The sequence below is a fragment of the Pseudophryne corroboree genome, chromosome 2 (genome assembly GCF_028390025.1).
Source record: "Pseudophryne corroboree isolate aPseCor3 chromosome 2, aPseCor3.hap2, whole genome shotgun sequence".
NCBI classification, from domain to species: domain Eukaryota; kingdom Metazoa; phylum Chordata; class Amphibia; order Anura; family Myobatrachidae; genus Pseudophryne; species Pseudophryne corroboree.
In genome coordinates, this window is record NC_086445.1 from 411,728,228 (window position 1) to 411,754,334 (window position 26,107).

General features: G+C 46.0%; 1 protein-coding gene across 3 annotated transcripts in view; it reads right to left on the bottom strand.

Annotated features, from left to right (window-relative positions):
- Positions 1 to 26,107, bottom strand: part of PRRG1 (proline rich and Gla domain 1) — a 64,629-nt gene that overhangs the window by 11,295 nt on the left and 27,227 nt on the right. For all 3 annotated transcript variants that reach the window (XM_063953462.1, XM_063953464.1, XM_063953463.1), the window contains exon 3: positions 7,621 to 7,781. In XM_063953462.1, coding sequence (XP_063809532.1) covers positions 7,621 to 7,781 — 161 coding nt within the window. The remainder of the gene's footprint in view (positions 1 to 7,620; positions 7,782 to 26,107) is intronic.

Below are 26,107 nucleotides of genomic sequence, written 5' to 3' on the forward strand. Positions count from 1 at the left end.
GACGCCATCATGTCCACCTTTGGTTTTTCCCAACGGTTCACAATCATGTGGAAGACTTCTCGGTGAAGTCCCCACTCTCCCGGGTGGAGGTCGTGTCTGCTGAGGAAGTCTGCTTCCCAGTTGTCCACTCCCGGAATGAACACTGCTGACAGTGCTATCACAGGATTTTCCGCCCAGCGAAGAATCCTTGCAACTTCTGCCATTGCCCTCCTGCTTCTTGTGCCGCCCTGTCTGTTTACGTGGGCGACTGCCGTGATGTTGTCTGACTGGATCAGCACCGGCTGACCTTGAAGCAGAGGTCTTGCTAGGCTTAGAGCATTGTAGATGGCCCTTAGCTCCAGGATATTTATGTGAAGTGATGTCTCCAGGCTTGACCACAAGCCCTGGAAATTTCTTCCCTGTGTGACTGCTCCCCAGCCTCTCAGGCTGGCATCCGTGGTCACCAGGACCCAGTCCTGAATGCCGAATCTGCGGCCCTCTAGAAGATGAGCACTCTGCAACCACCACAGGAGAGACACCCTTGTCCTTGGTGACAAGATTATCTGCTGATGCATCTGAAGATGCGACCCGGACCATTTGTCTAGCAGATCCCACTGGAAGGTTCTTGCGTGGAATCTGCCGAATAAGATTGCTTCGTAAGAAGCCACCATCTTTCCCAGGACCCTTGTGCATTGATGCACTGAGACTTGGCCTGGTTTTAGGAGATTTCTGACTAGTTCGGATAACTCCCTGGCTTTCTCCTCCGGGAGAAAACACCTTTTTCTGGACTGTGTCCAGGATCATCCCTAGGAATAGAAGTCGTGTCGTCGGGATCAGCTGCGATTTTGGAATATTGAGAATCCAACCGTGCTGGCGCAGCACTATCTGAGATAGTGCTACTCCGACTTCCAACTGTTCCCTGGATCTTGCCCTTATCAGGAGATCGTCCAAGTAAGGGATAACTAAAACTCCCTTCCTTCGAAGGAGTATCATCATTTCGGCCATTACCTTGGTAAAGACTCGGGGTGCCGTGGACAATCCAAACGGCAGCGTCTGAAACTGATAGTGACAGTTCTGTACCACAAACCTGAGGTACCCTTGGTGAGAAGGGTAAATTGGGACATGTAGGTAAGCATCTTTGATGTCCAGAGACACCATATAGTCCCCTTCTTCCAGGTTTGCAATCACTGCCCTGAGTGACTCCATCTTGAATTTGAACATTTGTATGTAAGTGTTCAAGGATTTTAGGTTTAAAAATGGTCTCACCGAGCCGTCCGGCTTCGGTACCACAAATAGTGTGGAATAGTACCCCTTTCCCTGTTGTAGGAGGGGTACCTTGATTATCACCTGCTGGGAATATAGCTTGTGAATGGCTTCCAATACTGCCTCCCTGTCTGAGGGAGACGTCGGTAAAGCAGACTTTAGAAAACGGCGAGGGGGAGACGTCTCGAATTCCAATTTGTACCCCTGAGATACCACCTGAAGGATCCAGGGGTCCACTTGCGAGTGGGCCCACTGCGCACTGAATTTCTTGAGACGGGCCCCCACCGTGCCCGAGTCCGCTTGTAAAGCCCCAGCGTCATGCTGAGGACTTTGCGGAGGCGGGAGAGGGCTTTTGTTCCTGGGAACTGGCTGTTTGTTGCAGCCTTTTTCCTCTCCCTCTGTCACGGGGCAGAAATGAGGCGCCTTTTGCCCGCTTGCCCTTATGGGGCCGAAAGGACTGCGCCTGATAATACGGCGTCTTCTTAGGTTGAGAAGCTACCTGGGGTAAAAATGTGGATTTTCCAGCAGTTGCCGTGGCTACCAGGTCTGATAGACCTACCCCAAATAACTCCTCCCCCTTATAAGGCAATACTTCCATGTGTCTTTTAGAATCTGCATCACCTGACCACTGCCGCGTCCATAAACCTCTTCTTGCAGAAATGGACAGCGCGCTAACTCTTGATGCCAGTCGGCAAATATCCCTCTGTGCATCACGCATACATAGAAATGCATCCTTCAAATGCTCTATAGTCAGTAATATACTGTCCCTGTCTAGGGTATCAATATTTTCAGTCAGGGAATCCGACCACGCCAGGCCCGCACTGCACATCCAGGCTGAGGAGATTGCTGGTCGCAGTATAACACCCGTGTGAGTGTATATACATTTTAGGATATTCTCCAGCTTTCTATCGGCAGGTTCCTTTAGGGCAGCCGTATCAGGAGAGGGTAGTGCTACCTGTTTAGACAAGCGTGTGAGCGCTTTATCCACCCTAGGGGGTGTTTCCCAACGTGCCCTATCCTCTGGCGGGAAAGGGTACGATGCCAATAACCTTTTAGGAATTATCAGTTTTTTATCGGGGGAAACCCACGCCTCATCACACACTTCATTTAATTCCTCGGATACAGGAAAAACTACAGGCAGTTTTTTCTCACCAAACATAATACCCTTTTTAGTGGTACTTGTATTATCAGAGATATGCAATACATTTTTCATTGCTTCAATCATGTAACGTGTGGCCCTAGTGGAAGTCACGTTTGTCTCCTCATCATCGACACTGGAGTCAGTATCCGTGTCTGTGATTTGAGGTAACGGGCGTTTTAAAGCCCCTGATGGCGTTTGAGACCCCTGGACAGGCACAAGCTGAGTAGCCGGCTGTCTCATGTCGTCAACTGTCTGTCGTAAAGAGCTGACACTGTCACGCAATTCCTTCCATAAGCTCATCCACTCAGGTGTCGACTCCCTAGGGGGTGACAACTCTATAATAGGCAATTGCTCCGCCTCCATCTCATTTTCCTCCTCAAACATGTCGACACAATGGTACCGACACACCGCACACACACAGGGAATGCTCTGATAGAGGACAGAACCCCACTAGCCCTTTGGGGAGACAGAGGGAGAGTATGCCAGCACACACCAGAGCGCTATATATAGACAGGAATACCACTATAAAATGTGCTTTTCCCTTTATAGCTGCTGTTAGTATTAAAACTGCGCCAAATTAGTGACCCCCTCTCTTTTTTACCCTTTTCTGTAGTGCAGGACTGCAGGGGAGAGTCAGGGAGACGTCCTTCCAGCGGAGCTGTGGTGGAAAATGGCGCCCGTGTGCTGAGGAGATAGGCTCCGCCGCCTTCTCGGCGGCCTTTTCTCCCGCTTTTTGGGGAGTTCTGGCAGGGGTTAAAATACATCCATATAGCCCTGGGGGTTATATGTGGTGTATTTATGCCAGCCAAGGTGTTTACATTGCTGCTCAGGGCGCCCCCCCCTAGCGCCCTGCACCCTCAGTGACCGAAGTGTGAAGTGTGCCTGAGTAACAATGGCGCACAGCTGCAGTGCTGTGCGCTACCTTGTTGAAGACTGATGTCTTCTGCCGCCGATTTTTCCGGACCTCTTCTTGCTTCTGGCTCTGTAAGGGGGCCGGCGGCGCGGCTCTGGGACCGAGCTCCGAGGCTGGGCCTATGTTCGGTCCCTCTGGAGCTAATGGTGTCCAGTAGCCTAAGAAGCCCAAGCTGGCTGCAAGCAGGCAGGTTCGCTTCTTCTCCCCTTAGTCCCTCGATGCAGTGAGCCTGTTGCCAGCAGGTCTCACTGAAAATAAAAAACCTAAAACTAAACTTTCACTAAGAAGCTCAGGAGAGCCCCTAGTGTGCACCCTTCTCGGCCGGGCACAAAAATCTAACTGGGGCTTGGAGGAGGGTCATAGGGGGAGGAGCCAGTGCACACCAGGTAGTCCTAAAGCTTTACTTTTGTGCCCAGTCTCCTGCGGAGCCGCTATTCCCCATGGTCCTTACGGAGTTCCCAGCATCCACTAGGACGTCAGAGAAAATGGATTTAAACAAAATTTCCATCTTTCTGTCCGTAGAATCCTTGAGTGAGGAAGCTGTGGGAATAGGTAATGTAGAACTTCTTACCACATGAGCTACATGCGCGTCTACAGACGGGCAGTTTCCATTTAGCACATTCCTTATTTGAAAGAGGGTAAAAAGATTTAAGTATCTTTGGTATCTGGAACCACTTGCTAGGCGTATTCCAGGCCTCCTGCATCAGGTCAGAAAGATGATCTGAAGGAGGAAACTCTACTTTAACAACATTCTGTAATTTAAATATTGGAGCTTTAGGCCTAGGAGCTGGGTCCTCCTCCTCAATATTCAAAATTGATTTGACCGCCATTATTATAGAGCCGGTACGTTCACTTTTGAACTATGTATCTCTGTATAGAGATAGACTCAGGATCAGAGGTATATATCTTCCTGATCTGATGATACCTTGAGAATCTAAAACATACATAGGCTGTAAGGAAGGAGACGCACGTCTATGACTTTTAGCTTGTCTGTCGCCTTGTAACATTTGTTGAAAAGCCACAGAGGTTTGAGCTAGACTCTGAACAGAATGGTAAAGGTAGCCATCCAAGGAGGCTGCAACTGGGGGGCATCATATGCAGGTTGTACCTATTATTATTATTTATTACCAGTTATTTACAGTATATAGCGCACACATATTCCGCAGCGCTTTACAGAGAATATTTTGGCCATTCACATCAGTCCCTGCCCCAGTGGCGCTTACAATCTATACATGTACATGTACGTACACACACACACACACACACACACACACACACACACACACACACATTCATGCTAGGGTTCATTTTGTTGCGATCCAATTAACCTGCCAGTATATTTTTGGATTGTGGGAGGAAACCGGAGCACCCGGAGAAAACCCACGCAAGTACGAGGAGAATTATACAAACTCCGCACAGTTAGAGCCATGGTGGGAATCCAACCCATGACCTCAGTGCTGTGAGGCAGTAATGCTAACCATCACACCATCCGCACTGTGCCTGTTGAGGAAAACCTACAATAGGATGCAGAACAGTAGTAGACATTTGATCTACTAACTGTGCCATTACCTGAAACCCAAGGTGGTTCCTGAATAGGGACGTAACACTTTATACACAAACCATCTTGTACAAAATCCTGTTGAGATAAGCCAGCAAAACAGGTTTTACATGTAATTAAGGTAGGAGCTGGAGACTCTTTTCCTTTGTCTCAAGCAAACATGGTGTTAACACAAAGAAAGCCAGACAATGCAAAATGACACCCCTTCACAGATAACAGTAAATGCAAAGCACTTATACACCTTTACATCTTTTCTTTCTAATGGGCTTAGAGAGAAAGCATAAGGATAGATAAAGCGGACAGGTGAGAATACAGTAAATCACAACAGCAGATATACATACAAAAGCCACATAACATGCATAAATAATTTGGGCACAGAATCAACTAAACAAGTCACAAAGACCGATAGGATTCATATGCGGTATAAACATGGACCGAAGGAAAGTTATACAGGGAGACAGGATCCTCCCGACACCTGCTGCAGGGAGCATATGTAGCAACTGAGCGTCTCACTGGGGAGAAGGATTCAAATATACAGCTCAAAGGCAGGGAACCTCACTGAGGGTTTGCTCTCTGAGCTGGGGAAGAAGCCCAATCTAGCACCGGCGATAGCGATGCGGCTATCGCTGGGGGGCATACACACGGCAGATCAGTGCTTAAAATCTAAGCAATCTAGTCAGATTGCTTAGATTTTAAACACGGATCTCTCTATGTGTACCCCCCTTTAGAGCCTTCCTCCCCTTGCTGACATTAACCCCAGGGCTGCTGGCCTCATATAATCTCCAATGCCTGTAAAATACCTGATGGTATAATGGAACAAGCCGAAAAACCGTGCAACCACATCAGTGCCTCTGGTGGTCTCCACATCGGAGGTCAAGGCTGCCATAAAGGCGATCTCCAGTGAGCGGGAGACTGCTCCCCGTTGTCTGGCTGCAGCCTGAGCATCTCAGTATCAGTGCCGTGCTGATGCTCCCCGAAATCCGTGGACCAGTTACCAATATTGCTGACATCGGCGGGGAGTTGTTGGAGCAGCAGCGCCGGCATGCTAATGGACAGCCTAACGCTGCTTGCTCTAAAAAATAATTACAATAAAAATAAAACAAATCATAAAAACAAAGCCTACAATGCACTGGCTCCTGCTGGGACAAAACAAATACTGACTAGGTCTTGGCTGCAGGCAGGGAGCAGGACCAGTGCATCCTGGGATATGAAGCTTTTAGCTGTTTGGTGCCCAGTCCTCAACCACCTACAACCCCATGGTATCCCTGTGGACCCCCTATGGACTCTAAAGTAGAAATATTCTTTTTATTTTAATGATGAACAATATTAAACAAACAAAATTCTTCAAGGGACTTGAGGAATTGTGAACTGTATAGGCCATGGAATTCTAGTTCTCCAAGTGTGATGAATAGTAAGAAGTAGATAACCAATTCAGCAGGAGTGGCTTTGTACTCAGCATGTCAGGTATGTCGTTTTATGTATACAGTATATAATGTACGTTTAAAATCACCCTCAAAAAAACACTTTCCTCATCTCGAAGCACCAGTGAGCATGTGAATGATTAAGTATTCTCTGCACAGCTCTGCTTAACATGGTTGCAAGAAGCAATTACTGGTAATTATTATTTTTACTGGCCAAAACAAGGTCCTCTTAAAAGTTCTTCCTCCATTAACTGGTAAGTAATGGCAATTGTTGTTATCCCTGAGCAGACACAAATGTCCTTTTTATATTTTACATTTCTCACCTGAAAAAAATAAAACAATTTATTCTATTTCTTCAGTTAGTTTCAGAGAAGAACTCTGTCTTGTATGTTCTACCTTTCATTAAACTTGGACTATCCCTATTATCAGCCGAAAGTAGTTTTTAGTGTTCACATCAACCAGGATATTGTGATCACCGGATCATAATAGATCTGTGGATGTGATAGAGTTTATGTTGGCAGGACAAGTGATATCCCCAAAACAGATTATCTTTTACGATGTACAGAGAAAGGGCCGGCTGACTTCCAAGCAGTCTATAGTTAGGTGGATTACATCCCTGTTATGTCAGGCTTATTCTGGGTCTGAAACCCCCTCAGCTCATTCTACTAAGTCAGTGAGTACCTTCTGTACAGTATGGAATGGGCCTACAATTTAGCAGTTATGTGTGGCTGCCACCCAATCATCTGTTTACCAGATTATATAAGTTTCATGTACTTGCATCCAGGGACGGCAGTTTTGGAAGTCAGATGCTTGGACCACTAGAACCAGCTTTGGGATGTCCCAAACTTCCAATGTCCCCTAATGGAGAAGCTGGAAAATAGAATTTCATACATATGTAAAATTATTTTCTGTGTGTCCACTGGGGGCTATTAGTCGACCTCCATTTATGCTCTTGTTTTTCCTCTTTTATTTATCTCCTTCCTAACTTTCCTTTTCTTTGGCTCTTTTATAAACTTAACTGAAGTGCTTTTAGCAGGTATGTGGTTTTAAGGTTAGTGATCATGCACAAACCATTCAGCTATAAAGTGCCCATGCTCTTTTGTACTCACCCCCCAATGTATTTCTTGGTCCTCCAATGGAGGACTAAAATAGCTTTTTATTTTTATTTTCCAAACTTTCTAGATAATGGTTTTCTGAATAAACCATAAACTATACTGGGTTGGTTTAACTACATTTCAGAGGAAAATGTTTCTTTCCAACAGCATTCCTTTGTATCTGACCTAGACCAGTACCCATGGCTAGACTTATACCTCCAACTCAAGCCACAACTCTGGTTCATACTTACAGTCCTCTCATCATTTTCAAAAGCTTCCCTTGCCTCTTCATAGCTGCACAATTCCTCTCTGCATTCCCGCTCAATGTTTCCCTGCTTTATCTCTTCTAGGAAACTGTTCGCTCTGGGATACCGCTTTAATATGGAGTTAGCCTGATCTTCTGACAGAAACACTAAAAATAAAAGTGAAAATGTTCAACTTATAAGAAATATGTAGCACACAGAAATAAAATACAACAAAGCATCAATCTATAAAGGCAGGGTCGGAGCTGCCATTGAGCAGCTTCATGCAGCTGCCTTAGTGAGCCGACACCCGAGAAGGCGGCTCTTCTCCCAGCACAGTAATAAGGATATCTCTGAGAGGAGCAGATGTATTAAGCCTGGAGAAGTGATAAAGCAGTGATAAGTGCAAGGTGATAACACACCAGCCAATCAGCTCCTGTTTATTTACATATTGGAGCTGATTAGCTGGTGCCGTATCACCTTGCATTTATCACTGCTTTATCACTTCTCCAGGCTTAATACATCTGCCCCAGAGAGACATTTATTTTACTTCATACTGACATGTCTGATGCAGCGCAGCCAGCAGCCGTGCAAGACGCCCATCCCCTTCCCTCTCTGCAGGGTAGTTGCTCCCTCCCCCAAGGGCCAGCCACCAATGGGTTAATGTCTATAAAAGTCTCCTCTCTCGCCTACAGATCCTGTGTATGTGTGTGTATGTATATATATATATATATATATATATATATATATATATATATATATATATATATATATATATGTATGTATGTATGTATGTATGTATGTATATATATATATATATATATATATATATAATGGTACTAGGAGAGAAGAACAAGCGCCTTATGGTGCAGTAATTTTGTTAATAGTGTATTGCAGACACAACAAATGGAAAGGTCCGTACCAGATAACAACTTTGCGTTAGGGCCTATCGATTCCTTATCCAGTAGGTGTTCTCCACCAGATAACAACTTGTGTCAGGGCCTATCGATTCCTTATCCAGTAGGTGTTCTCCACATATATATCAGGAAACATAGAACATCGCCATATAGTGTAGCATCTTAAATATATCGTCTGGGGGTCCCACCCCTATAAATCACGCGTACCAAATAAAATCTTTTAACAACACGTGTCAGATAAACCTCTATCCGATCGACCCACGCTGGTCCGTATAAAGCAATAGCAGACTACCTTGTATCAAAATATAAAAAATAATTTTTAATACATAGAAATAAAACATAAAAGGCTTAGCTTAATGATACAGGTAGGTAGGTAGGTTGTTCAGTCAGGTCTCTCAATCTCAACGCGTTTCGCCCTTCAGGCTTCCTCAGGAGAATGCAATATCAAGCAGCATGCACATATTTATAGCTGCTCTATAACAATGTAATCACTTCCGGTTCGCGTCATTCCCGGAACCGGAAGTAGACTCGGCGGACTAAAGTCTTTCTTTAAACACCCTTTTGTAATTAAAAACATTGGTGGATCAATGGGTAACTCCTTTTTATTCATTACACACATGCAGTGCTTAAAAGCACCGCATTGTGTGTTTTTCGTCAACCGGAAGTGACGCGGACCGTCCCGATCGCTGAGGTTCATAATTCCAGCACAGAAACCTTAACTTACAGAGCGATTGAACATGTTAAACCAGGCCCAAGGGGAGGGGATCTCCTAAAAAAAAAACTATCTCAGCGGGAGATGTTCTATGTTTCCTGATATATATGTGGAGAACACCTACTGGATAAGGAATCGATAGGCCCTAACAAAAGTTGTTATCTGGTACGGACCTTTCCATTTGTTGTGTCTGCAATACACTATTAACAAAATTACTGCACCATAAGGCGCTTGTTCTTCTCTCCTAGTACCATAGAATTTCAAATGACTGAATATACCCGGGTCATTTACTGAGGAACTGAGCTGCCGCCAGGAAGTCTGGAGTGTGCCCATAGGATTTAGATGATCCTGCCAATTTACTGAGGACAGTGACATTTTTGAGACTTTTTAAACTGCTAATGACTGACCCTTAGAGGGGATTCCCGATTGTTGGATAAGCGCACCGATCTATAAAAACATTTGTTATATATATATATATATATATATATATATATATATATATATATATATATATATATATATATATATTCCCCCCCCCCCCCCCCCCCTACTAGCTCCAAAAACACGGGTAAATGCACGGGGGCACGCATTTACCCGTGTTTTTTGCTAGTGGAAAAGGGTCCCTCCGCAAACACCTGGATCAAGTGACCCGTGAATCCTACCGGGGTAGCTACCTGGGCAGGACACGGGAATGATCCGGGTAGGGTTGTAGTGTAAACGGAAGCAGTGTTGATGCGACACGGCTCCCGTTTACACTGTACGGAAGGGCGGCGCTGGGAGATCATGTGATCTCCCAGCGCCGCCCCTGCCGGGTTGGTGAGCGCAATGTAGAAGGGGGCTCTAGCACGGGTCGCAGCCATGTCAGGCTCCCGACTGCGACCCATGCTAGCTAGTGGAAAAGGGGTATTAGTAACAAACTGATACCAGTGGTGGCCATATTATAGGTTAGATGTAACACTCAATCTCCCAAGCGTTACATGATCGTATAGAAATCTGAGAACACATCCTTAAAAGAATATATTAAATGGGTTAGTCTCATTCAGCCCCCTAGAGGCCACTGTATCAAGTTTATGAATCCAAGAAAATGTCGGGCAACTGGTTTGTCAGATTGTCCTGCTAACAAAGCTGTATGGATAGAAGACCTATAATTGGCCATACGATCCCGAAACACTCGAGTAGTTAAACCCACGTAACTCTGCCCACATGGGCACTTAAAGATATACATGACAAAATCTAATCTACTATGTAAATTATTTTTGATTTTTATCGTCCTCCCTGTATGCAGGTGACTAAATGATGGACCAGTCATCATTGATCTACATGTGGTGCAGTTCCCACATGAGAAACTTCCAGGTTTTGATTGCATTAATTGGGCAGTAGACACTTTCGATTCTGGATACTCCGTGGGGCGCATAAGTAATTGTTTTAAATTAGCCCCATGGCGGTAAGCTATCATCGGGGCATATATAACAGTCAGGATGAGAGGAAGAGACATAGAGAAGCCGGGATACAGATGATGTAATGAGAAGCTGGAATTCAGGTGACGTGATGGTGGGTGTGGCACAGATGAGCTGGAATACAGCAAAAATTTTACCTCGAAACCTTGCAGTGAGGGTAATCGACAACCACTCAGCTGGCTCCAAAAAGGCTGGACAGGAATGAAGGAGTGCAGTACAGAGTGAGACCGAACGGATAACTTGGAGTACCCAACAGGGCGCAGCTTGCATGTAAGAACTCAGATTTTTGGGGGGAATGCAATTGCAGGCGAAGGGTTTCGAGTTGCGTTGAAACGACGGCAATGGTATTGCATCTCACACAAACAAAATTGTGCGAATCCGAGCTGCCATAAAGATCAGCTGGGTCCACACTAACTCACGGGGGTGAAACATGGTCCACAACTGGATATGCCTCATGATGTTTAACATTTCGTACACCGCCCAATGTAACTTTTTACAGTTTGGGTAGTGTTATGCTTTAAAAGGAATCATTTATCTGAATAACTTAAGTTCAACTCTTCTGTTGACTATATACAGACGTGTCCTCATACCCTAGTGTCTATACTCTATATGGCGTGAGGCCGGCGTGACCGAGGTGCCCCAAGAGGTGTAGCGCACTATTTTTTTGTTAAAATTTAGCATCTTATTCATGTTCCAGATGTATTTAAACACCACTCCAAGTATACTAGAGACGCCAGTAGTTAACATTAGCAATGCACATAACCAAATGCAGCAAGATAACATACTATACAAACCTAGCAGACCACACAGAAACATATTAGTATTAATAAACAAGCTATGTACTTCAACACAGCCATTTGTCCAAACATTAATATAACAACCGTCTGCATAAACACATACAATACTACTTGTCTACCTCACATGTACCAGACAATGGATGTAAACATTCTTGATGCCCTTACTGAAATTGCAGGTTTTTGGTAAGTAATGCTTTTGTCAAAATTTTTACATTAGTTTTTAACCTGCAGTTTATTGGCGTCAATGTCATATCAAAAAGGTGGAAAATGTCCACCATGATTTATCTTGATTTTAGACATCACAAAATCCTGCAATATCTACTGTAAACATACAAACCATGCGCCTTTAAAAACACATGAATGGCTGACCAGGGAACAGTATTGGGCCCATGAAAAAGCATACTTAGCAATGGTGTAGTCATGCATCACACAAACTATTGTAGCACTTAAATCAGACCTTTCATTAGGGCCCCTTTCGGCTTTCACACAGATCATAGCTTAATCATATTTAATATAGACAGTCATGTATAGGTGCCTGTGATACATGCCATGATGTTTAGTAGACACCTGTGCCTAGTACAGTCCTCCTCCCTCCTCCTCCTCCTCCTCCTACACACACACACACACACACACACACACACATATCCGTCTCATGCATCACAACTGCCATTGCTGCTACATACACGGATATTGACTCGTAGAGTTAAATGGCTACAGTATCCTTATGCTGGGTACACACTAGACGACCAGCAATCATGCCGATGGTCAGGGCGATTTTACCCACGCCCCGGATCAGGCAAGATAGTCGGTACACACTAGCTGATGTAATGAACGAAGGAACAATCTCTTGTTCTGTCCTTTATTATGCTACATGGCAATGCAAACGATATCTCAGACTGAGCAGCATGTAGGGTAGACCTGAAGATGCGACAGATGACGCTGCAGCAGCAGGCATAATGCGCACACACTGGATGATTTGAATGATTGGTCATTCCAATCCGTCGGAATTGGTCAAATCGTTCAAAATATCATCTGGTGTGTACCCAAGCTTTAGTCTATGCTATATCACACAGAGTTCACAGAGAGGAGCTCGCAACTCTGCTACAGCCTATTAACTTTCAGGTGCTTCAGACACAAAAGACTACGGAAACTAAAGCCAGGTTTTACAGATACAAGTATGTACTATTTAGTAAGAGAGGTTTCCGATTCATCTCTGAAGTCCACATCTGAAGGCTGACTGCAGCATCCCTATGTTTAGAATCCCGACAGGGGAAGGTAAGTATACTAACCTTTCCCCCTGGCACCCCTACTTTCTGTAGCCTAATCCTAACACCCCGCCTCCCCTCCAACTGCAGCCTAACCCTAACCCTCCCCGGTGGCGCCTAAACCTAACCACACCTTCCCGCAGCCTAAACCTAACCCTCCTGGGGGGTGCCTGAACCTAACACCCTAGGGTGCAGCCTAACCCTAACACCCCATCCCGTGGCTTACCTCTCTGGCGTGGCGGTGCTTGCTCGTTCGGGATCCTGGCTGTCGGGATTCCAGTGCTGGGCTGGAGACCCTATTCGGGATGCCGATGTCGACATTCCGAATAGTGTTGGGATTCCAGTGCCAGTAGTCTGACTGCTGGGATCCTGACCAGATCCTGTTCAGCTTGCAGTCACTCAGCAATGTTCCATTGTAAAATAAATGTTCCAAGATTTTCAATGAAATAAAATTAATAAAAGCTAAAATGTATAGTTTTAGAAAATTTTGATTCAGCAAATACTTTAAAAAAAATGATATGCAGGCAGTTCCAATATCTCTGTTATGACAATTTTTAAGGACACCCCAAGACAGTGGTATAAAAAGGAATTTGGGGACTCATCAGTAGGATTGGGATGTAATTGGCATCCTGACATACAGGCTGTAGGAGGTCAGAATACCGCCGCCAGAATCTTGACAGCTATCAGAATGCGGACGCTGGAATCTCGACAACCGGAATCCCAAACATAAGTATGCATGGCAGGGTTAGGCTGCGGGATGAGAGTGTTATAGTTATGCTGCAAGAAGGGAGGGTTAGGGTTAATTTTGTTGTGGCCACCTTTTCGTGATTTTGTCAATCGGGATGCCGGAGCCGGTATTGTGACTGTCGGTATCCCATACCCAACCCGTAAGGTTGGCCATCAATGGTCAGAATCCAATGGTGAGTGTTTTCAACATCGATGGCCAACCACAGATGGTATATCAATGGCTGAGTCCTATGGTTAATGTGTTTTGCGCAAGCACAGACTGTGCATGTGCAATACTCGGACCACCAAAGGTTTAAAACCACCGACCAACAGTAGCTGACCAATCAAATAGTCAACACTACCTTTTTGAACATTTTGATGAAAAAGGGGAGTCGGATCTGTCTAGACTGGGATGCGATCAGGATCCAGATGGTCAGAATACAGACAGCGGAACGCAGACAGTCAGAATCCCGACAGATCTCGACAGTAAGTACTGGGGTTAGGCACTATGGGTAGGGTTTGACTGAGGGGGTTAGGGATACAGTGAAAAGACAAACTGTGATCCACTGGGATGCCGCTGTCTCATTCTGATGGGATTTCTATACCAACCTGTCTAGCCCTACCACGGGAGTGTGTCTAGTTCTCCATCATCATTTTCATATCTGAGCCCCCACAACCTCCAATAACATCATATTTATTTCTTCCTTTCTACTTTTGCAGTCTACCTCTCTGATCTGCACTTCCTACTGACAAAGGAAACTAACATACTGCGAGTAGAGGTCCCTTCGACACTGATCAGAATTTATTCTGCTGGCAGACAGATACTGGAGAGTCCCACCTTTCAGTAGGTACTGGGGATTGGGGATCAGAGTTCAAGAGCCAGAGCAATCCACCAATGAATATATAAAACAGCATACTAGGCGTGTGGAACTTGAGCAGGGACCAGCTGCTGGAAGGCTGAGATCTCTGGTTCTGGGCATAGTAGACACAAGCTGCCAGTGTCCACCAAAAGTGGAGAGTCCCAGCTTTTGGAGGATACCTTCATTAAAACTCTAAAGCTGGGTATACACTATACAGTTATCTGTCAAATAATCTGTGGTTGGAATGAAAACCTGGTAATGGATGAGAGCCACTGATAATCGACCATTTGCTACCAAACACTGGAAAATGGACAAAACCTGTCCATGATTTAACCAATTTGTATAAACATCAGGTTTTGTCCAATATCCAGTGTTTGGTAGCAAATGGTCGATTGTCAGGTTTTCATTCCAACCACAGATTATCTGACAGATTATAGTATAGTGTATGTCTACCTTAAATCTGACAGAACCCAAGATGTCTGACTGGGAAGAGAAATTAACAGGCTCGGATGAGGAGCACTGCTTTGAAGTTGTATATATCCGGTTCCCCAGTGCAGATTTTCAAAAATCTGGTACCCCTGGTATCCAGACACAAGTGCCCTGACACATGCTAAGTTCTATTTTAATAATAAGAATTTACTTACCGATAATTCTATTTCTCGTAGTCCGTAGTGGATGCTGGGGACTCCGTAAGGACCATGGGGAATAGCGGCTCCGCAGGAGACTGGGCACATCTAAAGAAAGCTTTAGGACTATCTGGTGTGCACTGGCCCCTCCCCCTATGACCCTCCTCCAAGCCTCAGTTAGGATACTGTGCCCGGACGAGCGTACACAATAAGGAAGGATTTTGAATCCCGGGTAAGACTCATACCAGCCACACCAATCACACTGTACAACTTGTGATCTGAACCCAGTTAACAGCATGATAACAGAGGAGCCTCTAGAAAAGATGGCTCACTACAGCAATAACCCGATTTTTTGGTAACAATAACTATGTACCAGTATTGCAGACAATCCGCACTTGGGATGGGCGCCCAGCATCCACTACGGACTACGAGAAATAGAATTATCGGTAAGTAAATTCTTATTTTCTCTAACGTCCTAAGTGGATGCTGGGGACTCCGTAAGGACCATGGGGATTATACCAAAGCTCCCAAACGGGCGGGAGAGTGCGGATGACTCTGCAGCACCAATTGAGAGAACTCCAGGTCCTCCTCAGCCAGGGTATCAATTTTGTAGAATTTTACAAACGTATTTGCTCCTGACCAAGTAGCTGCTCGGCAAAGTTGTAAAGCCGAGACCCCTCGGGCAGCCGCCCAAGATGAGCCCACCTTCCTTGTGGAGTGGGCATTTACAGATTTTTGGCTGTGGCAGGCCTGCCACAGAATGTGCAAGCTGAATTGTACTACAAATCCAACGAGCAATAGTCTGCTTAGAAGTAGGAGCACCCAGCTTGTTGGGTGCATACAGGATAAACAGCGAGTCAGATTTTCTGACTCCAGCCGTCCTGGAAACATATATTTTCAGGGCCCTGACAACGTCTAGCAACTTGGAGTCCTCCAAGTCCCTAGTAGCCGCAGGCACCACAATAGGTTGGTTCAGGTGAAACGCTGAAACCACCTTAGGGAGAAACTGAGGACGAGTCCTCAATTCCGCCCTGTCCGAATGGAAAATCAGATAAGGGCTTTTACAGGATAAAGCCGCCAATTCTGACACGCGCCTGGCCCAGGCCGGGGCCAACAGCATGACCACTTTCCATGTGAGATATTTTAACTCCACAGATTTAAGGGATTCAAACCAATGTGACTTTTGGAACCCAAAAAACTACATTGAGATCCCAAAGTGCCACTGGAGGCACAAAAGGAGGCTGTATATGCAGTACCCCTTTTACAAACGTCTGAACTTCAGGGACTGAAGCTAGTTCTTTTTGGAAGAAAATTGACAGGGCCGAAATTTGAACCTTAATGGACCCCAATTTCAGGCCCATAGACACTCCTGTTTGCAGGAAATGTAGGAATCGACCCAGTTGAATTTCCTCCGTCGGGCCTTACTGGCCTCGCACCACGCAACATATTTTCGCCAAATGCGGTGATAATGTTTTGCGGTTACATCCTTCCTGGCTTTGATCAGGATAGGGATGACTTCATCCGGAATGCCTTTTTTCCTTCAGGATCCGGCGTTCAACCGCCATGCCGTCAAAAGCAGCCGCGGTAAGTCTTGGAACAGACAGGGTCCTTGTTGGAGCAGGTCCCTTCTTAGAGGTAGAGGCCACGGATCCTCCGTGAGCATCTCTTGAAGTTCCGGTTACCAAGTCCTTCTTGGCCAATCCGGAGCCACGAATATAGTGCTTACTCCTCTCCATCTTATCAATCTCAGTACCTTGGGTATGAGAGGCAGAGGAGGGAACACATACACTGACTGGTACACCCACAGTGTTACCAGAGCGTCTACAGCTATTGCCTGAGGGTCCCTTGACCTGGCGCAATACCTGTCGAGTTTTTCCCAACGGTTTATAATCATGTGGAAGACTTCTGGGTGAAGTCCCCACTCTCCCGGGTGGAGGTCGTGCTGAGGAAGTCTGCTTCCCAGTTGTCCACTCCCGGAATGAATACTGCTGACAGTGCTATCACATGATTTTCCGTCCAGCGAAGAATCCTTGCAGCTTCTGCCATTGCCCTCCTGCTTCTTGTGCCACCCTGTCTGTTTACGTGGGTGACTGCCGTGATGTTGTCCGACTGGATCAACACCGGCTGACCTTGAAGCAGAGGTCTTGCTAAGCTTAGAGCATTGTAAATGGCCCTTAGCTTCAGGATATTTATGTGAAGTGATGTCTCCAGGCTTGACCATAAGCCCTGGATATTCCTTCCCTGTGTGACTGCTCCCCAGCCTCGCAGGCTGGCATCCGTGGTCACCAGGACCCAGTCCTGAATGCCGAATCTGCGGCCCTCTAGAAGATGAGCACTCTGCAACCACCACAGGAGGGACACCCTTGTCCTTGGTGACAGGGTTATCCGCTGATGCATCTGAAGATGCGACCCGGACCATTTGTCCAGCAGGTCCCACTGGAAATTTCTTGCGTGGAATCTGCCGAATGGGATTGCTTCGTAGGAAGCCACCATTTTACCCAGAACCCTTGTGCATTGATGCACTGAGACTTGGCTCGGTTTTAGGAGGTTCCTGACTAGCTCGGGTAACTCCCTGTCTTTCCCCTCCGGGAGAAACACCTTTTTCTGGACTGTGTCCAGGATCATCCCTAGGAACCGAAGACAAGTCGTCGGAACCAGCTGCGATTTTGGAATATTGAGAATCCAATCGTGCTGCCGCAACACTACCTGAGATAGTGCTACACCGACCTCCAACTGTTCCCTGGATCTTACCCTTATCAGGGAATCGTCCAAGTAAGGGATAACTAAAATTCCCTTCCTTCGAAGGAATATCATCATTTCGGCCATTACCTTGGTAAAGACCCGGGGTGCCGTGGACCATCCATACGGCAGCGTCTGAACTGATAGTGACAGTTCTGTACCATAAACCTGAGGTACCCTTGGTGAGAAGGGTAAATTTTGACATGAAGGTAAGCATCCTTGATGTCCCGAGACATCATGTAGTCCCCTTCTTCCAGGTTCGCAATCACTGCTCTGAGTGACTCAATCTTGAATTTGAACCTCTGTATGTAAGTGTTCAAAGATTTTAGATTTAGAATCGGTCTCACCGAGCCGTCCGGTTTCGGTACCACAACAGTGTGGAATAATACCCCGTTCCCTGTTGCAGGAGGGGTACCTTGATTATCACCTGCTGGGAATACAGCTTGTGAATGGCTTCCAAAACTGTCTCCCTGTCAGAAGGAGACATCGGTAAAGCCGACTTTAGGAAAACGGCGAGGGGGAGACGTCTCGAATTCTAATTTGTACCCCTGAGATATCACCTGAAGGATCCAGGGGTCTACTTGCGAGTGAGCCCACTGCGCGCTGAAATTCATTGAGACGGGCCCCCCACCGTGCCTGATTCTGCTTGTAAAGCCCCAGCGTCATACTGAGGGCTTGGCAGAGGCGGGAGAGGGTTTCTGTTCCTGGGAACTGGCTGATTTCTGCAGCCTTTTTCCTCTCCCTCTGTCACGGGGCAGAAATGAGGAACATTTTGCCCGCTTGTCCACGAAAAGACTGCGCCTGATAATACGGCGTCTTCTCATGTTGAGAGGCGACCTGGGGTACAAACGTGGATTTCCCAGCTGTTGCCGTGGCCACCAGGTCTGAAAGACCGACCCCAAATAACTCCTCCCCTTATTAAGGCAATACTTCCAAATGCCGTTTGGAATACGCATCACCTGACCACTGACGTGTCCATAACCCTCTACTGGTAGAAATGGACAACGCACTTAGACTTAATGCCAGTCGGCAAATATTCCGCTGTGCATCACGCATATATAGAAATGCATCTTTTAAATGCTCTATAGGCAAAAATATAACTAAAACTTTCACTAAGAAGCTCAGGAGAGCCCCTAGTGTGCACCCTTCTCGTTCGGGCACAGAGATCTAACTGAGGCTTGGAGGAGGGTCACAGGGGGAGGAGCCAGTGCACACCAGATAGTCCTAAAGCTTTCTTTAGATGTGCCCAGTCTCCTGCGGAGCCGCTATTCCCCATGGTCCTTACGGAGTCCCCAGCATCCACTTAGGACGTTAGAGAAAAATAGGAGACATTTTAAAAGCATACATTTTAGGTATTTTTTAGGTCAGTTTTCATATTTCATTCTCTATACCTGGGTAAATAAATAAATACATATATAAAAGAAAAATAAATCAGAAAGGTAAAAAAAAAAAAAAAAAAAAAAATTAGAAATTCCAATACAACATAAAATTATTAATACTCTAGCATCAGTTAAATCACTTAAGAGTTTGCATTAAACAAAATGGGGCTAGAGTAGACAAATGAAATAAAATATTAATGAACAGTAACAGCATATGAAAAGGTCACCTCCCAGAGCGGACACTAATTCCTATGGACAATCCCTCCCCGTTCCCAGCGAATCAGTCAGATTGTGCATTCCACTGCAAGGAAGTTTATCACCAGTGGCCCCCTGAGCTTACCAGAGGAAATTCCACAGCTAAAAAATAACAGCACTGCACTGTTTGTGATATTTCTTGGCAGGAGGTAGAAGCACACAAGGAAGATAACAGAGTCAAGTGAGATTATAGAGTAATTATTTAGCCAAACATGTACCAATATGCGTTTCTTTCTGGGTAGGTAACTGTGGCAATCTAGCTGCAGCAGAACTACAATTGCCAGCATGCCTTGCCAGTTACAGTATTAATAATATTAATAAAATATTGTTTTAGTCGGAAACTTGTACAACTCAAATATGTTAGACATCTTAGAGAACTAGTGCTGCTGTCTCTATAAATGCCACTTTCATTTGCTTGTACATGTGCACACAATATTTTGCAGTGTTTAGTTTTACAGGTGATGTACACGCCTTGCACAAATTCTGATTTCTAACATTTTGTTATAAGAGTCCATTTATATAGGAGTGGACTCTTCACAGCAGCAATATTATAGTTCAATACCACCTGAAAACTGCAGTGGTCAGTGATCACAGTTCAATCAACAGCTGCTTATGCCTGTTCTCATCAGGGTCACATCACTATGTGAGTGCTGCGTACAACACTTTGATTGTTCGAACCTTTACCTTTAGGTCTCATAGATAAAAGCACTTTTCAAGCACCAATGGTAGGTTCTGTCTCAGCGGAGTACTTCAAGGAGGGATCATTGGACCTTTGAAGAACATGTACAGTGGCAGTGCAGCAAGTGTGGTGGTACGCTCTAGTACAGCATAACATTAAGAAATTGTCCGCCAGTACCCCCACACCAGACGCCCACTTTTTTAGCCATGAAAAGGGTTGTGACATGTGGCAAGACCCCTAGTGACATATGGCTGCGCCCCTAGTGATGTGTGGCTATGGCCATTTTCCAGCACATGCGCAGAGTACCTGTACGAAAAAAAAAAATCTGCTTGCACCACAGTCTTTTTCCACAATTTTTAAAAAGTATTTCTCAATTTAAAAAAAAAAACAAAAAAAAAAAACGGACCTTTAACTGTATTATCTAAACCAGGGGCGGCCAACCAGTCAGTGACAAAGGGCCAAAAAACCTTGTTAGGTACGTCAAAGAGCCGACATCGAGCCGAAGGCGCGCATGCAAAAATGGAATGTGGCCCTGTGCCTGCTAGTCCACACCCCTGGTATAAAATACATTGAAAAAGCCAGAACGACATAAAATAAAAAAATTTAAAGTCAGATCCATTGAAAAAAACACTTTCACATAAAATTGAAAAAGCCAGATTCACATAATAAACTTAAGTTCCCCCATGTGTCACTCCAGCCAGTTCCCCATGTGACACTCCTGCCAGCACCCTCCTATGTCGCTCCAGCCAGCTCTCCCATGTGTCACTCCTGCTAGCACCCTCCTATGTCACTCCTGCCAACACCCCCCATGTCGCTCCAGCCAGCTGTCCCATGTGTCACTCCTGCTAGCACCCTCCTATGTCCCTCCTGCCAGCACCCCCCACGTCGCTCCAGCCAGCTCTCCCATGTGTCACTCCTGCTAGCACCCTCCTATGTCACTCCTGCCAGCACCCCCCATGTCGCTCCAGCCAGCTGTCCCATGTGTCACTCCTGCTAGCACCCCCCATGTCGCTCCAGCCAGCTGTCCCATGTGTCACTCCTGCTAGCACCCTCCTGTCACTCCTGCCAGCTCTCCCATGTGTCACTCCTGCTAGCACCCTCCTATGTCACTCCTGCCAGCACCCCCCACGTCGCTCCAGCCAGCTCTCCCATGTGTCACTCCTGCTAGCACCCTCCTATGTCACTCCTGCCAGCACCCCCCATGTCGCTCCAGCCAGCTCTCCCATGTGTCACTCCTGCTAGCACCCTCCTATGTGACTCCTGCCAGCACCCCCCATGTCGCTCCAGCCAGCTCTCCCATGTGTCACTCTTGCTAGCACCCTCCTATGTCACTCCAGCCAACTTTCCCATGTGTCACTACTTCCAGCACCCTCCTTCATCACTCCAGTCAGCTCCTCCATGTGTCACTCCTGCCAGCACCCTCCTATGTCGCTCCAGCCAGCTCTCCCATGTGTCACTCCTGCTAGCACCCTCCTATGTCACTCCTGCCAGCACCCCCCATGTCGCTCCAGCCAGCTGTCCCATGTGTCACTCCTGCCAGCACCCCCCATGTCGCTCCAGCCAGCTGTCCCATGTGTCACTCCTGCTAGCACCCTCCTGTCACTCCTGCCAGCTCTCCCATGTGTCACTCCTGCTAGCACACTCCTATGTCACTCCTGCCAGCACCCCCCACGTCGCTCCAGCCAGCTCTCCCATGTGTCACTCCTGCTAGCACCCTCCTATGTCACTCCTGCCAGCACCCCCCATGTCGCTCCAGCCAGCTCTCCCATGTGTCACTCCTGCTAGCACCCTCCTATGTCACTCCTGCCAGCACCCCCCATGTCGCTCCAGCCAGCTCTCCCATGTGTCACTCCTGCTAGCACCCTCCTATGTCACTACTGCCAGCACCCCCCATGTCGCTCCAGCCAGCTCTCCCATGTGTCACTCCTGCTAGCATCCTCCTATGTCACTCCAGCCAGCTTTCCCATGTGTCACTACTTCCAGCACCCTCCTTCATCACTCCAGTCAGCTCCTCCATGTGTCACTCCTGCCGGGACCCTTCTGTATCACTCCAGCCAGCTCCGCCTTGTGTCACTCTAGCCCACCCTCAGGTGTCACTAACGTTCCCCCACCAAGTCGTGCCATTGCTGCAGTCCCTAATGTGTTCTCTGTTTGCCAGCGGGTGTCTCACCTCTAGTATCTGGCTCCTTCAATTTTCAGTCGCTGTAGTGCTGCTGCGTGCCTGGCTGGAGTGTAGCAGTTTCTGTATCTGTTGTGGTCACATGATTTAGAGTGTTGGGAGCCACATTTAAATAAAGAAAGAGCCTCATGCGGCTCAAGAGCCACTGGTTGGCCACCGCTGATCTAAACTATCCATTCTATTTACATGTAAAAAAAACTACAAAAGATAAAAAGCAATTAAAATAATTTTAAATTTATAAATAAAAACTGAGCTGATATATATATGAAACAGCTGACGTACTTCTACTTTATGTCCATCGCGCTCACTCTCATGCCTCTGCAGCAGTCGCCCATGTTAGGACTCGGGAGAGCAGTCCCCCAACTAAAGCAGGCAAAGTTTGAGCAAAGGCTTGGCAGAGTATTTATTCCAACATGCAGACAGGCCAAGCTATGCAAGAATAAATCAGATCACTGCATTCCCCGCTATTAGCCCTATACGTATCATTATTATTATGTTTTAATTATATGGCGCCACAAGGGTTCCGCAGCGCCTTGAAAGTACGTATTCATAACCAGTGCAAACAAAATACAGGGAAACAAAATGCAAAAAACACTTAGCAAACATTGTAGAACATGGGATACCAGATATACTGTATAGACACTGGTTCATATGCAGACACAGTACCCAAAGAGAGAGCGCCAACTATTGAGCCTAAAGTTTTGGTGCCAACATAGGCAGGAGAGGAGCACAAGATAGAAGATGGCCCTGCTCATGAGAGCTTTAGTCTAGAGACTGTACATGAGATATCATCAGGATTTTGTCCTCATTCTGTGGTAAAAGCTTTAACCGAGTGTTGTGGGGAGGTAATGTTTTACATTTTAACGTATCTGTTTTTGTAGACCTCTAGGACTGATATCTGAACATTTACATATGCGGTTATTTAGAGAGAACCCTGTCTACCTCATGATATTTACTGTTAGAGAACTAGGATAAGTGCTGAGGAGCTTCTGCTTCATGCTTCCAACATGCTGGACTCCCCCACAAAATCACAATTTGAATACTTTGAGCATAATGGCTACTGCATGCAGCACCAGTTCAATGCTTCTCTGCTATGTAGAGCAGTAGTGCATGAAGATGACCTTCAGTGGAGTATCTATAATGGATGCGCATGGGCTCTCGCTGCATCCATTGTTACATATGGCTACTGCTTCCTACATTTTTAGGAAGATTGTGCCGGAAAATAACACATGCACAGAAGACTTTTGTGCATTTTGGTGTCATAGTTTTTGTTTTTTTGTCAGGAACCTGCACACTACCAGCACCAGTCTAAAGGTCCCCATACACTACAGCGACATGTCTGACCCTCAGGTTGCATAAGATTTCCCCGGGCGGCAGGATCGCAATAGATATATCATATGCGGTCCTTTTGCATACGATGTATCTTATGCGATCTTAGCCATGCCTACGGGAACCAACATATCACGAGAGTGCAGCATTAACGATCTAGGGGCTCCAATCCGATGCTCACGGGACCGCGCATTGGATTGGCTTGGATGTAAAACACATCCGATTTGCCTCTTTTCATCCGATTTATCGGCCCTAAAGGTCGAAATCGGATGAAATCGGGCATTATCATTGTAGTGTATGGGGCTCTTTACTATTCGCCTCTATACCTCCCAACTTTCAAGCCCTTAAATCAGAACAATTGGGAGTTATGTAATGTAGAAATAAACCTCAAGGACACAATCATTACTAAACCTTTTTCCTATAACAATGTACTACTCTACTACACATTAACTGATTAGAACAGCAACCTTTCATAACCCATTGCATATGAAAGGACTTTTACATTTTTCTTTTATAGTGGAAGTGGTTTTAGTTGTTGAATGCCCAAAGCACAAGTCCTACGTAGCTGTGTTTCTATTTTACACTCAGATTGTTTTAGACAGAGTATTTCAGCAAGCATCGCATTACTCATCGGCTAAATCAGGAACTCTTAAGGGCACACTCAGAGGACACATACTGTATACACCTGAACAACTAAAAACACAGCTTAAAAAAAAACAAAAAAAAAACCCCTGAATGGGCAGAACTGTCTAATTTGACCACATAGGATAGAGATGTGGCCTCACACATAAAAGGTATATTCACTAAAGTGCGGGTTTTTAGAAGTGGAGATGATGCCCATAGTGAATCAGATTCTAGCTATTATCTTGTAAAAGTTGCTAAATAAAATATAAAAAGAATTTGATTGGTTGCTATGGGCAACATCCCTACTTCTAAAAACCTGCACTTTAGTAAATAAACCTCACAGTCTTAACATTATGACTCATCCAGAGTTGTATGTATGGTTTTTTTGTTTTGTTTTTTTAAGTAAAATACACATTTCTGTCTTGTGCAAGTGGATGTCTGTATGCAGATTTTGTCACATTTTACAGCTATGATTCCATACACTAACACCCCTTTTCCACTGCTGCTAAAACCTGGATTATTGCTGTGATAATCCGGGTCGTGGCTCAGTGGAAACTGCTCCCATAACAAAAAACAAACAAAAAAAACAGTCCAGTGACCCAGGAATCCAACCCGGGTAGTGACCAGGGCTGGACCCATGAATATCTGCTGCTTCATGGAGGTGCAGAGGGAGAAGCAAGAGAGGAGTAAGGGAGGGTGGTCCCCGTCCCTCCCCGTTTTAGGTACCCCAGACTCCACGAAGGTTAATCCAGCCCTGGCTATGAAACACACTATGGGTGTAAGGTAGGTACAATGCAATCATTTACTAAAGGTTAAGCTCATCTGGTGCCCCTACTTGTCTGGATAGCTTGCATCAGACTGCCCCAGTATTCTTAAATGTCTATATGCAATGTATGTTGGTGGTGTGTAATGCTTTGATGTGAAACTGTTCCAACAATGAGACCAGTGTGCCTTCCCTATACCAGTACCACCATAGAAGTTTGATCATGGTATAGGTTTGCTGTATGTCCCAGATGCTCCGGGATTGTACCAGAATTGGGGTCTGTGCCTTGGTATCCCTGGTCTCAAAAATGTTCAGTTTTGTGGGATCTGTTCATTGTAACTATGCCGTGAGTTCGGTTGCATTCCTGTGAGTATGCATACACATGCATGACCAAACCTTACTACTGGCTGCTCCGCACCCAGATTATCTTCTCTATGGTAGCGAGTGGGCAATGTGACAGGAATATGATGTGCTCCACTCTATAACCTGGCTTTCTGTAGCCTGTTCCATCAGGGGACCCAGATGACTAAATAGAAGAAACACTGTCTTTGTAAAATTGCCCCAGGAGGAGGAGAACAGCCAATAAGCAGCAGACCTTTGCCACGGTATGCATAACTACACATGACAAAAAAAGTCAAAGTAATACCGGGACAAAGGAGATAAGCCTGAAAATAAGCCCAATAAGTGCAACTGAGACTAGCAAAACCTGGTGATCACTGGGGGCACTCTTTAGAAAAGGGGTGGGCAACATGCGGCCCGCAAACCAATCCTGCCTGGCCCGCTTTCACCCACCAGTGTGCAATAACAAGCGGCCTGACTGGCTGAGCCACTTGTCATTGCGCTACAGCAGCTCTGCGAGACACGGCACCGCTGAGGAAATCCCGGTCACGTCACAGGGGCTGCTGACTGGGATTTCCTTTCTGACGTCTCAGGCGCTGGGGGCGGAGCCACATTAAGAAAAGTGTAGCTCTGTGCAGCGGCCAGTGGATCTCTCTTGCGGGCAGCTTGAGCTGATCTCTCCAGTGGGCAGCGGATCATCTGGGCAGCGGGAGCCGATATGTCCTTTAAAAAAAAAAAGGATCCAAGGTGGGTAAATTGATAGCTGGCGCTGCCTGTTGAGGGGGGCTGGGGTGCCGAGTAGGGGGAGGAAGCAGTAACCTGTGTCCAGGGAGGGAGGGAGTCTAATTTT